Source organism: Cebus imitator, unplaced genomic scaffold (assembly GCF_001604975.1).
Source record: "Cebus imitator isolate Cc_AM_T3 unplaced genomic scaffold, Cebus_imitator-1.0 Scaffold210, whole genome shotgun sequence".
In the NCBI taxonomy this organism is placed as follows: Eukaryota; Metazoa; Chordata; class Mammalia; order Primates; family Cebidae; genus Cebus; species Cebus imitator.
The window spans coordinates 2,021,540-2,038,659 of NW_016107525.1; the positions used below are offsets into that span (position 1 = coordinate 2,021,540).

The 17,120-nt window shown below is 36.2% G+C and overlaps 1 protein-coding gene across 9 annotated transcripts in view; it reads right to left on the reverse strand.

The window, feature by feature from the left end:
* Positions 1-17,120, reverse strand: part of DIAPH2 (diaphanous related formin 2) — a 914,924-nt gene that overhangs the window by 477,116 nt on the left and 420,688 nt on the right. For all 9 annotated transcript variants that reach the window (XM_017548566.2, XM_017548564.2, XM_037745740.1 and 6 more), the window contains 2 exons: positions 15,188-15,289; positions 179-418 (listed from right to left, as the gene is read on the reverse strand). In XM_017548566.2, coding sequence (XP_017404055.1) covers positions 179-418; positions 15,188-15,289 — 342 coding nt within the window. The remainder of the gene's footprint in view (positions 1-178; positions 419-15,187; positions 15,290-17,120) is intronic.

Below are 17,120 nucleotides of genomic sequence, written 5' to 3' on the forward strand. Positions count from 1 at the left end.
ATTTTACTAATATTTAAAAAATGTATTTGTTTGAATTCAGGTGTAATTCACATCCCACAAAATTCACCCTTTTTAAGCATACAATATTGTGGTTTATGCACTATTGCTATTTGTGGTATCCTCTGTCATAGACAAGAAGATTACTGTTGTAAATTAGCATTATAAAATGTCATCTTACCTTACAAAGGAAATTGATCTTAAAACCCAAAGACTGGGCATTTCTTGAGCCTGAGTTCATGTAGTTTCCAACAAGAAGAACTAACTCTAAAAGTCTGTTAAAGCTTTCACTTTTCTTCAGTTCTTCACAGGCAAGAGTTACTGCTATGATGCTTGGTTTGATGTTGTTTACGTGTTCATCAAATGTGAGCTTGAACAGGATACTACTGAGACGAGGCTGTAACATTTTTACGGAGCTCATCTGAAAGATAAGAAATACTCTATGAGAATACACATTTAATGCCTCTTATTTTATCTCTTTACTGGAGATAATTTCACAGACAACACTGTAACATTTCTGCATAAAGTGAATTTGGTCTGGGAATTTAAAAATATTTTATTTTAAACATTCCAAAGAAATATATTATCAAAGTTTAAAAAGCAGTTGGCTGTATAGGTTTTCAAAAAATAAATCATCCTTATAGCATTAATAAAATATTATTGAAGCTGAACAGTTGCTCTATGTTAATTGCATAATCATTAGCCATCAATAGCATTCAAACGGCCAAAATCTGTCTCTGAGGTTTATAAAGAGAATTTATAAACATTAAATGGAGTTGAGTGAATAGTTCGGCCATGGATAAAAGATGTACATGATGACAGAAAATATAGTGGAACATTTCCTAAGATATTACCTATCACTATGCTGTGTGAAATCAGAAGACTAGCTCTGATTGATAATTTTAAACTTATTTCTATTCATAAAATATATTATTTATATATACTGTAAAGATTTTCACCTACTTGACAGATGTTGATGTTAAGTAATTAGATGATAGTAAAATCACATGAACTTACTTTCAAGTACATCATGGAAGAATTCTATACAGTTCAACTTTGGTTTTAATTACTTGTTTTATAACATTGATGAACATTAAATATTCCACTTGGTATAGTTACTATGATAATAATTTTTAGTTTTTAATGTCCTATAGCTCCAAGTTACTCAAATAGCTTTCCTTCACAAAATAAATTCTGGGAAGGAGGTTAGGGGTGAGGGTAGACACATATGAACATACACATAGACACATACACACAATGAAAAGCAATTATTAACAATCCAAATTATATTTGTTTTTGTATGTATAGCCTACTTCCTTAATTACAAATGCCAAGTAAAGATTAGACTCCAAGGTATCTGTAAAAAACATGAAGAGATTTGACAACATAAACAAAAGTTTTTAAACCACAAAATACCTTTCAAAAGCAGTAAATGAGCTGTTGGGCAGACCATATCTCCTCTAATACAGAATCAAGACATAGTCCATTATTTTTTTTCTTCAAATTTGCCCATTAACCATGAACATCTGCTTCTCCAAATATGAACCTCTTCCTTCCACTAATCCTCCAATATGCATGCTTTTCACATGCAGATATACAACAGTATGATGAAATATCTACCTGTTACTATATTTTCGTAGGCCTCACCACTTATGACTAACTTTTATCTGGTCAAAGTATTATTGTACAAATCATCCTATTTCTTCAGTACTCAGACGGCAGGTATAAAACACCTATTCACAAAAAGCTTACAATATAGTCAGAAACTCAACATAGACCTTTGAAAAGTATAGCTGGCGAAAAAGCCAGCACATGATTTTAGATAAGTAAAAAAAAATTAAGTTCTGGAGGTGTTCACTGGAAGAAGAAAAAAAGCTTTAAATTCTTATGATTACAGTGGTTCATTAAGGCTTCACAGCACAGGAAATACAAATGAAAAAAAGGTATGTATAGGTGCGTGCATGCATGTATAAATTTAAGCACACATAGAACTGACACGAAAAGGAAGAAGTGGCCAGGTGTGGTGGCTCAGTCCTGCAATCCCAGCACTTTGGGAGGCAGAGGCAGGATGATCACTTGAGGTCAGGAGTTTGAGACCAGTGTGGCCAACATGGTGAAACCCTGTCTCTACTAAAAATACAAAAATTAATCAGGCCTGGTGGTGCTGCAGTGCCTGTAATCCCAGCGACCCAGAAGGCTGAGGCCGGAGAATCGCTTGAGCCTGGTAGGCAGAGGTTGCAGTGAGCCGAGACTGCGTCACTTCACTCCAGCCTGGGCAACAGAGTGAGACCCTGTCTCAAAAAAAACAAAAAGGGAAGTAGAGAGTGAGAGAATGGTGTGAGAAAAGGTTTATAGGCTAGGTATATATGACGTATATACCTAGGGGCACAATTTGGAACAAAGTATCTAAAGAGTCCAGGTAAAGGCCACAGAAGTGGAAGCTAATCACAGTCAAGTCTATGTCTCCATGAATTTGCAGGTCTCTTTGTGTATGTCTCTGTGGGAATCACTCTGAGTTTCTCTATATATTTTTCTGCCTTCATTTCTGCCTCTACCTCTGTCCCCAAATCCCTCCCCACTTTATTTTTCCTTTCCTTTTACTGGTAACTGGCCATCACTAGCACTGAGGCACGTTTTCTATCATTTTATGTTTAGGGAGTAGTTTTTTAGTCCCCCTGATGACTAAAAAAGCCATAGAGCTACTTTTAGCAGTTGCTAGTGACCATCCACTTGCTCTCATGGCCATACTTTGCAGAGCTTATAGGGGCCCTGTTCATCAGGGTGCCCTTGGTCCCAGATGGACAAGGAACAAAACCCTTAGGGGTATGTGGGCTTTTAGTCTTCTTCAGTTCCAATATCATGGGCCTTCAGTTATGTTCTTTTCCTTTCCAGGTTTTGTATTGGCCTGCAAGGTTTGGCCTACAAACTACGAGAACATGGATTTGATCTTTTTCTAAAAATATCAGCTCCAATTGAAATAACATGACCAAAGTATGCTTTGATGATGATGGTAACAATGATAACAGCAATTAACATTTATTAAGTACTTCGTGCCAGACATTTTTCAACATTTGCCTTATATATTTATTAACTGATTTGATTCTCAAAACAATCCTAGGAAAAGGTTATTATTATTTTCATTCCAAAAATGAGAAAAGTAAAACAGAAATAGTAAGTAACTTACACAAAGTCAAATTTTGTTAGAAACCCGAAGATTTGAACACAGGCCTTTGGGCTACAGATCCCAGACTCTCCATCGCTATCCCACACTGACTTTTGAGTTTTATTAGGAGCGGTAACTATGATTGGTTGAAGGAGAGATTAACAGCAGGGAAACCATCAGTAAGTTAGCAAAATGGTGCAAGAAACAGGTAATGAGGTAACATGATGACAATAAGAAGAGAAAGAAAACCAAGGATATAAAAGATAGAATTAAGGAAGAATCAATGGAGAGTTATAGCAGGAGAAAGTCAAAGATGGCTCCAAAGTTTGAAGTCTGTCGTGAAGCAGAACAAGGCTGGCAATAATGAAGGTAGAAGGAGGTGCTAATTTGGTACAGTTCGTCACTTGTTTGTTTGCTTGTTTGTTTCAGGGAATGAGAATAGATGGATTTGCTTTCCCTGATCTGCTGTTACTTAGATTCCGGTAAGCCAATCAGGAACTAAGGCAGCAAGGGCAGGTAGGTATAGCTTAGTAGCAACGTCAATCAATTAAGACTGATTTTAGAAACTGTCACGTGATTGACTGTGTGAAAACAGTCTGCCTAATTTTCTGGTCTTACATTTCCCCGTCGTAAAGTGGCAGAAATTCCTGTAAAGTGGTCTTGTTTTGATAAAAAGAAGGCAGTCAGAATAAATGATTCATAACATTTACTTTCTTCTTTTTTAGGCTCTGCCTCTAGAGCTTTGAGAAGGTAGAGTAAAAAGTACTAGCTCCATAAAGGAAAAGTATTGCCTGGCTGTTACCAAAAATTTTTATTAGCATTTACGTAAATTCAGTTGTCCATCTTCTCAAACATCAAATAGGGCATCTTACTTCTAATCATGATACTCTTATTTTCCCATTCATGACTCCAAATCTTGAAGTGATGTTCAAATCATAGTAAATACAATGTTATTTATAATAATACCAATCTTTACCAATATTTTAAACTGTAAAATTTCTGAGAGTTGTCCCTTTTTTCCATGCTCACCATATAGAAACACATAAATTTTATGTACTTCAAGTCTGGATTACTAACATAGACTAAATGTTCTCCTTGATCCCTCTCAAATCCTCTTAAAAATAGTAAACTGATACTTGCATGATAGGGAAATAATAAAATTGCTTCCTTGACATGTTGAGTTTTTTGTATTATTATGATATCTGCTAGCATTTGAACCTACAGTTCAAGGAGCTAGAAGTATTGGAATTGACAGATTTGGGAGTTATCTGAATACATGCTATGGGAGGCAAGGTCATTGATGAGGAGACTGCATGGAGGAAAAAAAGGAGAAAGGAGTCAAAAACTGCATCTTGTGGAGCACACAGCAAAGAGTCTTGAGTATATCAGACATTCAAATATGTGCTGATTGATTTTTAAAGCACTCCTTAGCTGACTCACCATTTTCCAGATCTTTTCCCAAGTAAGACAATTATCTATTCAACACAATTAATAGCTGATAGTAATATTTTACTTCCACAAAGTAATGTCTTCAGTTATAATATCAAACCAGAAATATTAGGGAATTAACTTTGTTGAACCGCTATTACTAGATATTAATCTATCATTAGCCTGCTTTTGGGAAGAAGTTGTATACTGTAAGGGGTTCAAAGTTGCCCTTTGATCTGGCAAAAGTTCTTCATTGATTCATCTCGTACATAAGGTTTCTATACATGGCAGGTGATAAAGATGAAAGTGATTCTGAAAATAAACAACTGTAAAATGAATGAACGAATGGCTTCATTCATATAAATAGGAAACATAATATTCAGTAAAATGCTGGGTCAAGAAGAAGATGCATAGTTTCAAGAGGTATAACAGCAGGCTGATGTGGGGAAGGAGGAAGTGCCTTATGTAAGGTCATTCATTAGCTTCCAGGTAGGTCACCCCAACAATAACGCCAAGGCCCAATCTTAGCCCAAATTCAGAGCCCCACACAGCTTTTTTTTAAAAAGAACAGGATTTAGGAGAATTTATTTCTCTAAACCCAGGAAAGAAGGGGAAATAATCATCTGAATTATCCAGGCCCATACTGTAAGTTGCAGTATAAGAAACAGGGATACTGGAGTTACACAGACCTTGGTTTGAACCACACTTCTGTCAATTTATTTATTTTTTTTTTGAGATAGGGTCTCACTTTGTCACCCAAGCTGGAGTGCTGTCAGGTGATCACAACTCACAGCAAACTTGACTTCCCAGGGCTCAGGCAATCTTCCCACCTTAGCCTCCTGAGTATCTAGGACTACAGGTACATGCCACCATGCCTAGCTAAGTTTTGTATTTTTTTTTTTCTGCAGAGATGAGGTTGCGCCATGTTGCCCAGGCTGGTCTCGAACTCCTGGGGCTCAAGCGATCTGCCCACCTGAGCCTTCCAAAGTGTTGGGATTACATATGTGAGCAACCTCACTGGAACTCACTTTCTAGTTTTATGATCTACTGCAAGTTACCTGGAGTTTCTAAGTATTTCCTCATGAGGAAATGTATTCATTAAATCATCTATACAAGATTCATTAGAACTTAAATGTGATACTATGTGCATCGCTCCTGTCATAGTAATTGAGACGATGTAAACACTCTAAAACAATAGCTATTATTGTTATGACATTCTTTATTCTCCTCAGAAATTGTCAGTATGAAGAAATCGGGGTCCTTCTCTGTTCTCCCAAATCCAATGGAAATTTTCTTTCATTCACAATTAAGAAATATATTTTCAGGGCTCAGTGAAGAACAGCTCTCATTATCCACTGTAAACATCATGCTCTATTTTGCCATTTTTAATTAATAATATATATCTATTAGAAATGTTATCATTAAAATTGTATTATAACAAAATCAAGAGATGATGGAGGAGGCAAGCTATACATGTTCATCTCTTAACAAAAGGCACAAATCAGTACATATTGATCATAACCACAGAATTTTTGGAATCCTAAGTGTGAATTTTTACAATCAGAACAGTGTATACTGATAGAAACAGTTGAATCTCCATCAGAGGATTTGAATATGTAAAAAAAATTTCCTAGATAACTAAGCTTAGAAATAATAGGAAGCACTGAGCGACATCCCCAGCCACAGATATAATTATTAAAAAGCTCATGTCTCATAAAGGCACTTGAGTACACCTAAGTGATATAAGTAAATAAAATAAAAACTTTACTGAAATGTGTGTTTGTTTTAGTTGTGGTCCCTTGTCGCATTTTAGTTGACTGGCATCCTTTGTTTTGTAATTCATTCCTTGAAGTGCTGTGGGATGCTGACCAGGGTATTGTATTACGTAGGGGATTTATTTGTGTTACAATGTACTTGTCTATCAAATCGCATCAAGTGGCTCTGATTTCTTTAGCTGATCTGCACTATATTAAAAAAAAAAAAAGTGCATTGACAGCTTTAGTGAGAGCAACTACAAGTGGGTTATTTCCCCAAAGAGTTAGACAGAGTTTTGTTCATATAATTTGAATTTTATGCACTTCACTACCTATGCAGCTCATGAATATTGATCGACTACCCAACTACCCTAAGAATCCACCAAGAACAGAAAAGGGCACAAACGTAAAAATCACGTGTGAAGGAAACAGAGATGGCCACATGGCACTCCTACAGTCAGGTGTGGCCTTTAGGGTTATTTCTGTCACCTTTCCTTTTCACTTCCAAGACATATTCCATTAAGGCCTATCATAAGGAGCAAAACTGATGCCCCAGTGTCTTCAAAATATAATGTTAAGAATTCATTAGAATTAAAAGATAAATTTGTAACGAATATATATTTGCTACAAGGTATGTTTCCCAAATAGTTACTCTTTTGATCCATTGCCCATTGAATATACAGAATCATTTTGCATCTGTGATTATAACAAAAAGAACGATCATGAAGCCACATTAAAGAAGAATGGACTTAAGTTTAATAGAAGGCAGAACTGCCTACAGAAATGAGATTTAGAGTCAACACTGACCAGATGTCTGCCTGGAGGTATGAAAATAAGGCAGGGGCATTTATGACATCCTATAAAGTAAATAATTTTCTTATCTTCTTTTAGACAATGACCTCCTCCAGGGCAGAACCTCTCCTACTTATACTCATTCATTTTTTTTTTTTTTTTTTTTTTTAAAGAGAGAGAGTCTCACTCTGTCCCCAGGCTGGAGTGCTTCCCGGGTTCAAGCAATTCTCCTACCTCAGCCTCCTGAGTGGCTGGGACTACAGGCATGTGCTACCACACCCAGCTAGTTTCTGTATTTTTAGTAGAGATGGGGTTTCACCATGTTGGCCAGGATGATCTCAACATCTCGACCTCGTGATCTGCCTACCTCGGCCTACCAAAGTGCTGGGATTACAGGTGTGAGCCACCGTGCCCGGCTATATTCATTCTTAATATTTTCTGTAGCAAACAGAGTACCTAGCCTGGACAAAATAATCAATACAATTGCACCTACTATATGGAGTCAATGGTAAAATGGTTGTACAGTAGATGTCATGAGAGAAAAGGGCCATAGTTAAACTATGAATTGAAGCCTTGAAAAAACTGAGTGTTGAAAACCGATTCTACATTAGAAAAATAATGATGTACTGGTAGAGAATATTTCCCCAAAGATAAAAATATGTGGAAATTATACATGAACAACCATCTACTAGTCTTTAGTCTAGAACAGAATACAATAACATTGTGTATCCCAAAAGGCACTATAAACTCAGAAGAATCTCACTAAAAAGCTAGACAAGAATTTTAAAACACCCTTCTGAAAACATGTTTGAGGCGAAAAACAGCCATCAGAATTTCTAATATGGTGGTGTGTTTTTGGATTAGGAATTACTGATATGTGGGGGGAAAAAAGTGAAAGGGTTAACTTTTGATTTGTTTTTAATTTAATGAAAACCAATCAATAGCAAAATTAATTGACATCCATTGACCTAATTTGAATATTCAATTTTCAGGTGGTTTTATTTTATTTTATTGCAAAAGCTGATGGAAATAAAAAATTCTGTCACACGAAATGGATTATTACGATAAGTTAATAAGAGGGACAAGAATATAAATACATGGATTTGAGAATGAGTCATGGTGAGTTTTCTTTTACCTGATCTCAAAATTATTAAACAAGCTTTTTCTCAGATAAAAAGAATATGCATCTAGAAGTAAGAGCTAGCATTAATATATGCAAAAATAATGAAAATAGTAACAACCGGGGCATTACATATCAAAACACTTAATACTCTACAGCTATATAAAATAAAGAAAAATGCGATTTTCCCACTGAATATGCAAAAGTGAAAAATAATTTGATGTTAATGGAACAGAGGACTTACAATTTTCTATCCAAACTAATTGCCTTTGATGATATGTAGAAGGCAAAAAGCTTTTAGGAATTTTCTTTTCACCTGGTTAAGCTATCTTAAATATAGCTAATAAGCTCTTATGAGGCTTTAAAAAATTAAAAAGCACAGTAAATTTGTAGTTGTACTTCCAACTATATGCATAAATCCTCTCCTCTCAACTTCATATATTTGTGTAAAAAAATTTAAATGTGCTGTCAGCAGTATCACATAATCTTTGCTTTTATTATAAAGATTTCTATGCACAAGCCTATTTTAACATCTTTTGTTAGATTATAGCTTTAGAATGTTTTTAATTGAAAAATATAGGTAATTTTGAAGTCAGAAAAACAAAGTACCGATTACTAAGAGTACTAATTATTGCCTTCTTTTCCTCAGAAGATGTGTTAGTTTAATAGATACACACAGTATGGGTCTCCATCCCCTGTGCAAGACAAGTGGGAATTTCCATAGCTCTGAGGTTTGAGAACAGCTGAGCTGCAAAGACATTCAGAAGAGTCTAAAAGCTCCTGCTGAGGGTTCTAACTGCCAGAGCTTTCAAAAATCTGTGCTTTTTTCCCCAGTAAAGGTACAGCACATAATTACAATGATGTACGAAATTCAATTCCGTGGGAGGCAGGTTGGAGGAAAAGTCAGTGGGAAGCTATGCAGCCAATCTACCCCCTAAACAAGAAGATTATTGATTACAGAATGTGTGGGAATGAGCATATCCCCCTTACCAGGAGACCTGTCTCTAGACAGAGGAAAAGTCTCTAGGTTTTTCTTTTTTCTAAGAAAAAAAAAAAAAACAAAACATGATTGCACATGATTCTAAGCAACCCTAATAATGTGGCTGCTAAAAAACCCAAAAGGTTAAAGAAAGCTTAGTAGCCTAGTCACTGCCTTAAATTTCTTTCTTTCACAATTTTCCCAACTTTTTCAATTTTGTTGTGGTTTTTGTTGTTGTTGTTGTTTGTTCCTGAGACAGGTTCTGGTTCTGGTACCCAGGCTGGAGTGTAGTGGTGCAATCTCGGCTCACTGCAACCTCTGTATCCCAGGCTCAAGCAATTCTCCCAACTCAGCCTCCCAAGTAGCTGGACTATAGGTGCACAACACCAGACTTGGTTTTTATATTCTTTGTAGAGACGGAGTTTTACCATGTTGGCCAGGCTGGTCTCAAATTCCTGGGATCAAGCAATCCCCCTGCACTGGCCTCCAAAAATGCTGTGATTCAGATGTGAGCCATCTAGCCTGGCCAATTTGCTATTTATTCTTTATTATTATTTTAGCGAATATTGCAAAAGTAATCTCATTTCTAGCATACTTATACCCCTAGCTGATGAGATATTGCTTTTTTATCATCTAAGAAGTTATATAATCATGGAAACTCTAAAAGGCACTACCTAGGGTTAGAGCATTAAAATCAGGAAATAAGGCCAGGTATGGCGGCACATGCCAATAATCTGAGTGCTTTGGGAGGCTGAAGCAGGAGGATTGCTAGAGGCCAGGAATTCAACACCAGCCTGGGCAATACAGTGGGACTCCATGTGTACAGAAATTTAAAAAAAAAAAAAAATTAGCCGGGCACGGTGGCACTTGCTGCTCAGGAGGTTGAGGTGAGAGCATCACTAGAGCCCAGGAGTTCGAGGCTACAGGTAAGGTATGATCTTGCCACTGCACTCCACCCTGGGGGACAGAGAGAAACTGCCTCTTAAAAAATATATCAGGAAATACTATTTATTGTTTAAGAAGGAAAGGAAAGGTTTCTAAAAGGGGCTTAAATTCTTTGATGTTATCAAATGCCATATAGATACAGAATAAGATAGGACTGAAAGAGTCCACTTGATTTTCCATTCAAGCAATGTGTTCAAGAAATATTTGTTAAGCATACATGAATAAATCAACATGATTCATCTATTTATAGAACTTGCAATATAGTTGGGGTTATAAACAGTCAAGAAGTAACCTCATAAATCAACATTTAATTAAAAACCATGATAATTTCTAGAAAGGAAAAGAAAAAAGGTAATCTGGGAGACTTCAGTAGGGAGATCTATTTCTGACTGATAGGCAACTGAAGGTACCACTGGGAAAGCAAAACTGAAGCTATGACTCAAAGAGAGAGGGAGGCAGCAAGCAGGGGTAAAGGAGCAGCATGTGCAGTGGTCCTGAGCAGGAAAGAGCATGGTAATTTCCAAAATAAAATGTGGTTGAGGCATAATGAGCAAGAGGCCAAATAGCAGGTGATAAAATTAGGAGAGGTGGGCCGGTGCCAGACCAGATAGTGTCTTCTAGGTCATGGTAAGAAGTTAATGCTGTAGCTTTACTGCTATAGAACGGCACTGGTATTTTAAGCAGATAAAAATTATGATGCAATACAGATACACTCTAGAAATAGCATACTAAGGGTTGTACTGAGACTGATTTGGAAAAGGGCAAAAGTGTAAGTGGGAAAAACAAGAGAAATGTACATGTGATGGTTAATTGCAATGATGATGCTGGCTTGGACTAAGGTGGTGGCGATGGAGATGGAGAGAAGTGAGTATATTTGATGTGTATTTCAGATGTGAACAGGAGGTATTTAAGGGCCTTTCCTAGTTCAATTTCAATGCATTATTTAAGGCAGAATTCTAATTGCCATTGGTTGAACAGTGATTTAGAGTTCACGAAGGAAGAGGAAGAGGAGACTGATCTTTGAAAAAAACTGATGCTAGGAAATGCAGAGAAGGCGGGAGCAAGCAGAAACCTCAGTCAGGGAAGGAATTTTATTCATCCATCCACCCATCTATCCATTCCTTTCCAGGAAGCGAATGACTAAAGATGTCTTTTTTTTTTTTTTTTTTTTTTCTGAAGAGCAGAGCAGAGTGGAAACTGACAAATTGAGGAAGTAATAAAATAACTAAGAGAAAGAAAGCAAGCAAGAGATACTACCACCTAAAGTAGGCAGTGCATAATAATGCCCAAAACTGAAATAAGAAGATGAGGATGTAGTCAAGTATAACATACACACACACACCCCCACAACCCAGGAGCACCGTGGCTAAAGCACTGGCTACAAATTCGCACTGCTCATATTTGAATTCTGTGACTACTAGTTACTATGTAACTTTGGACAAGCAAACTAGCCTTCCTTGGGCCCAGTTTCCTCTTCCTTTTATTTTTTTTTTTTGAGAAAGAGTCTTGCTCTGTGGCCCAGGCTGGAGTGCAGTGCCCCGACGTTGGCTCACTGCAACCTCTGCCTCCCAGGTTCAAGATTCTCCTGTCTCAACCTCCCCAGTAGCTGGGATTACAGGCATGCGCCACCATACCCGGCTCATTTACGTATTTTTAGTAGAGATGGGGTTTCACCATGCTGGCCAGGCCAGTCTCAAACTCCTGACCTCAGGTGATCCTCCCACCTCGGCCTCCCAAATTGCTGGGATTACAGGCGTGAGCCACAGTGCCTGGCATCCTCATCCTTAATATGGAGCCATTAATAGTGCCAAACTCAAAGGGGTGTCTTGAGCAATATATAAGTTGGTGGAAGTAAAAATGCTTCTCACAGAATCTGACACAGTAAGTCCTCAATATTTTTGTTTCTATCCACACTAATATCAATAACAATTATCATTAATAACAATATCAATAACAATTAATAACAATAATAATATCATTAATAACAATAATGGTAATGATAATTGAGCTTCTCTTTTTCTGAGGATTGACAGAGAATGAGTAAGTAAAAGATATATAGCTGGAGATAATTTTGTAGGTAGAAGTGATATTGAAGGTTCTGAAGTCAAAATGCTTTCTTTTTTCTCTAGCAAGTAACAGGTTAGGATATTTGTGGTAAGTTAAAAGAATGGGGAGGAGATAGAAGACTTGAAGAGAGCAGGAAAGGTATGGTATGGCCATTATGGAAAAATGAAAGTATGCTGAACAGGGAGAGAGTGAAATAGCTGTTAAAATAGCAATGAGAGTCTGACTGAGGTAAAGGCTAAAATGTCAAAAAGATACCAACTGACTCACTTCACCAAAGGGAACAGAAATGAAAAAAAGCAAGACAGAGGCACAATGAGAATGCGAAGGAGCTTGGATTTCATTCTGTAAATTCAAGGAGACGCTGGAGGTTTTTGATATAGAATCATGTGATAAATACACTAATAATGTTAACAAGAGAAGTGAGCAGAGGCAATGAGCCTCTTCAGTTTGGAGTCTCTGTCATTACTGCTGATGATTCTATTATGCAGCTTCCAAAATTGTCCTCACATTAGGCTGTTGAGATGTTTAAGGATTAAAAAGTTTTTGGGTGTATACATATACAAGTGAATTGAATTTCAGCATACACCTAGAGAAATACATTTTAGCAAAATTTCTATTGCTACAGATTTAAATTATACTGCTTTCTAATTTCAAGCTCCTTAGGCTTAATAATTGTCCTGTAATTCAATTCCATAAACATTTATTTACCATCTATTTTATACATGATATTGTTCTAAACACTGCAAAGACTAAAGTATATCATTATTGAAAAAATATTTCCTTGATGTGAATGTAGCCAAACATTACTGGGCAAATCCTGATTGATACTTTCTTTGATAATTTATATAGTGTAAACTAGTTTGTAATGTCCTTGACTTTTTTCCCCCACAGACATATAGCTAAGAATGGTGAGAGTAAATAAGGGGACTAGGTTACTTCATGTACACACAGCCTCAGAATTATTTATGGTTATGTGCATAAACAAGAAATCTCTTCCATTTTCTATTTTGCTTTTAGTTCAGAAGGTATATTGCTTTTTATGTCCCCAAACTTCATTTCCTCACTGGTACCAAGGATATGCCTCTTGAAAGGACCTGCTTGGCAAACTAATACATCTTCCAAGATAAACTGCATTCAGATAAAAAAAATGGCTCGAGAGAAATTGTGTAGTATACCTACTGTAAAACTCATAACCATCATGACACAGCTGAATTCTCAGAGGGTATATAGCCTTGCTTCAATTATAATATGAATCGAAGCAGCTTAGGCTTCACGTGTGGACTTTGGTCTAAGTAATTGTATCACTCAATGTTGTGCTAAATTGCTTTTAGTTAACAAATGATAGCTATCGAATTCAGTTGATTAATTCACCTTGTTCAAAAATAAGAGAAACACCTTTCTCAGATACCATTATATGCCCTATCTGATCCGAAATATACATTCCTGATTTTCTTTGCAAGAATTTGACAGAATCCTTCTACATAAGTGTAGTCAACATCTTGTGTCAAAATTAATAAACTCTAAATATGGGTGAGCATTTATTGCACATGTTCAAAGGAACATTCTCAGCCTCATCTAGCACAGTTTGATTTTAAACAGGATTTTTAAACTGCAAAGTATCAAATTAGATCAATTCTAACATATTATACTATTTAAAAGCTTATAAAATATTTTGGATAAAGCTGAAAATGTTTGACTATTAGGTCCAATAGTAATTTTACAATTCTTAGTATGCAAATGGAAATGTTTGGGGAGCCAGGGTAAAGATGGTGACCATAATGTAACTATTTATTCATACAACAAACAAACAAACTTGCACTGAATACCTAAGTAAAAAACAGCTTTTTCTCCAAGAAATTAAATAAATCATGATGCCCTCTTTCCTGCCATGTTTTTTGTTTGTCTGTTTTTTGTTAACTATTTGAATAGTCAGTTTGGGGAATACTTAAAATGTAATTATATTCTTGAATTCATAATATATACTTACTCATCTTTTGTACCCTTTAATATGAAGGGTGGGATAAGAAAAACTAATTAATTTCAATAACAATTTAACTGCATGATGATTTAAAGACATGATGTATAAGATTTTTCTTCCCAGCTAAAACAGCACCTTTCAAGCTTTAAATCAATTAATGACACTCTAATTGACTAATAGGATATCTGAAAATCCCTGCACTTTTAATGACACAATATATACCCTTGAAAAGTCTCTAGTGCTTTGCTAATTATCTAGTAATTGCCCTTTTATTTAAACCTATGTTTTTTGGGGCCAAATTCTAACATTAAGGTCTAAATGGAAGGAAAAATAGTCCATATAATAATATTGTATACTGTTTGCATATATTAATAGAATTAAAAATTGGCACTGTTATACAAAAGATCCCCTGAGATATCTTGAAGTATTTTAAGAATGTGAATATTTCATTATTTTTCAATACCATGACAAATAATAATAAATAAAAAAGGGCCAGGCACGGTGGCTTGCACCTGTAATCCCAGCACTTTGGGAGGCCGAGGTGGGCGGATCACCTGAGGTCAGGAATTCAAGACCAGTCTGGGCAACACGGTGAAACCTTGTCTCCACAAAAATACAAAAATTAGCTGGGCATGACGGCAAGTGCCTGTAATCCCAGCTACTTGGGAGGCTGAGGCATGAGAATGGCTTGAACCCAGAAGGCAGAGGTTGCAGTGAGCTGAGAACACGCCATTGCACTCTAGCCTGGGTGACAGAACGAGACTCCATCTTCAAAACACAAAAATAAATAAAAAATAACAACAATAGGTAAAAAAGATTTTTTTCTGACAGCCAACATTATATTAAATTATGTAGCAATACAGTAACAAAAAAAAATTGACAACTGAAATGTCTTTCCTTTCACTGTTTCTGACAAATGTTAACCTCCCAGCTGAGTTCGTGGTCCCTTATGTTGGATACATACCACAACTCCAAATTGTTCAGGCTCACAGAGGTCATCATACTCATCCTTAAGCTCTGCTAATTCATTGAGTATCTTCTGCTCAGGGAGATGTTTCACAAGGTTCTAAAAAAAAAAAAAAACAGTATAAAAATTTAGTGCTTTAGTATTAGAACTTTTAAACATGCATTATCAATTATGAAAGTGATTAATTAGGACAGTAAATTTCTGATTGTGGTTCTGTTATAGTGCCAGAGTATTCTCTCTTCTCTCCAAAATTTGACCTAAAATGAACTACAATAAATTGTGAATAAAATGTATTAACTTATTTGGTTTCTGTATAATATAGTATATACATATTAAATAAAAGTTTATATAAGAATAAATGGTATTCCAAAATTAAGTAAACTTCTGGGACTTAAACATATAGAATAACTTTTAAGCTTTATTTTCAGTCATAATAATTTGTCAATCTAAACTAAAAACAGAAAAATACTATGTAGAATGTTTATGTACAATAATACTCAAATTATCAATTGTACTATTCATAATTTTTTAAAACCTGGAATCATCTTCAATGTTAAAAATTACACCTGGGTCGTATAAAATCTTCCATGATCTACAATGTCTATATATATATATATTTTTTTTTTTTTTGTATTTTAGTAGACACGGGGTTTCACCATGTTGTCCAGGCTGGTCTCGAACACTTGAGCTCAGGCAATCCACCCACGTTGGCCTCCAAAAGTGCTAGGATTACAGGTGTAAGCCACCGCACCCAGCCTACAATGTCTACATTTAAGTACACAATACATTCCTGCTTTTAATGGAGAATCAAGCAAAACTCATGAAGTTGTATGCATGCTCAAATTTGATGACTCTTATGAACTGAATGTTTGTGTCCCTCCAAAATCCTTATGTCAAAATCTAATCCTCAATGTGATTATCTTTAAAGGCAGTGCCTTTGGGGGGCAATTAGGTCATAAGAGTGGAGCCCCCAGGAGTAGGATTAGCTCCCTCTTAGGAAGAGGCCAGAAAACTAGCTTGCTTTCTTCCCACAATGTAAGCGTGCAATGAGAAGTTAGCAGTCTACAACCCAGAAGAGGGCCCAACCATGTTGGCATCCTGACCTTGGACCTCCAGCCTCCAAGACAGTGAGAAATAAATTTCTGTTGTTTATAAACCTCCCAGGCTTATACAAAACACCCACCTAACAAAAGCAAAAAGTACATTCTTCTTAAGTACACATAAAAGATTTTCCAGGATAATCATGTCAGGCCACAAAACAAGACCTAATGCATTTATAAAAACTAATATCATACAAAGTATCTTTGTGATCATAAGTGAATGAATCTAGAAAAAAATAATAGAAGGAAAAGTGGAAAATCTTCAATTATGCAGAAATTGATAAATAGAGTCTTAAGCAACCAATGGGTCAAAGAAAGAATCACAAGGAAAATTAGAAAACACCTTCAGAGGAATGAAAACACAAACACAACGTATCAAAACATATGGAATGCGGTGAAAGCAGTGCTAAGAGGGACAATTATAGCAGTAAATATCTACATTAAAAGAAAAAGATTTCAAAACAATCACCTAACTTTACATCTTAAGGAACTAGAAAAAGAGGAGCAAACTAAAGCCAAAGCTAATAGCAGGAAGGAAACAAAGATCAGAGAAAAACAAGATAGACAAATTAAACCATCCAAGTGTGGTGGCTCATGCCTATAATCCCAGCACTTTGGGAGGCTGAGGCAGGTGGATGTCTTGAGTTTAGGAGTTCAAGGCCAGACTGGGAAATATGGCAAACTCTGTCTCTACAAAAAAATACAAAAATTAGCCAGGCATGGTGGATCATGCCCGTGGTCTCAGCTACTTGGGAAAATCACTTGAGCAAAAGGAGATCGAAACTGCAGTGAGCTGAGATTGCACGACTGCACTCCATCCTGGGCAACAG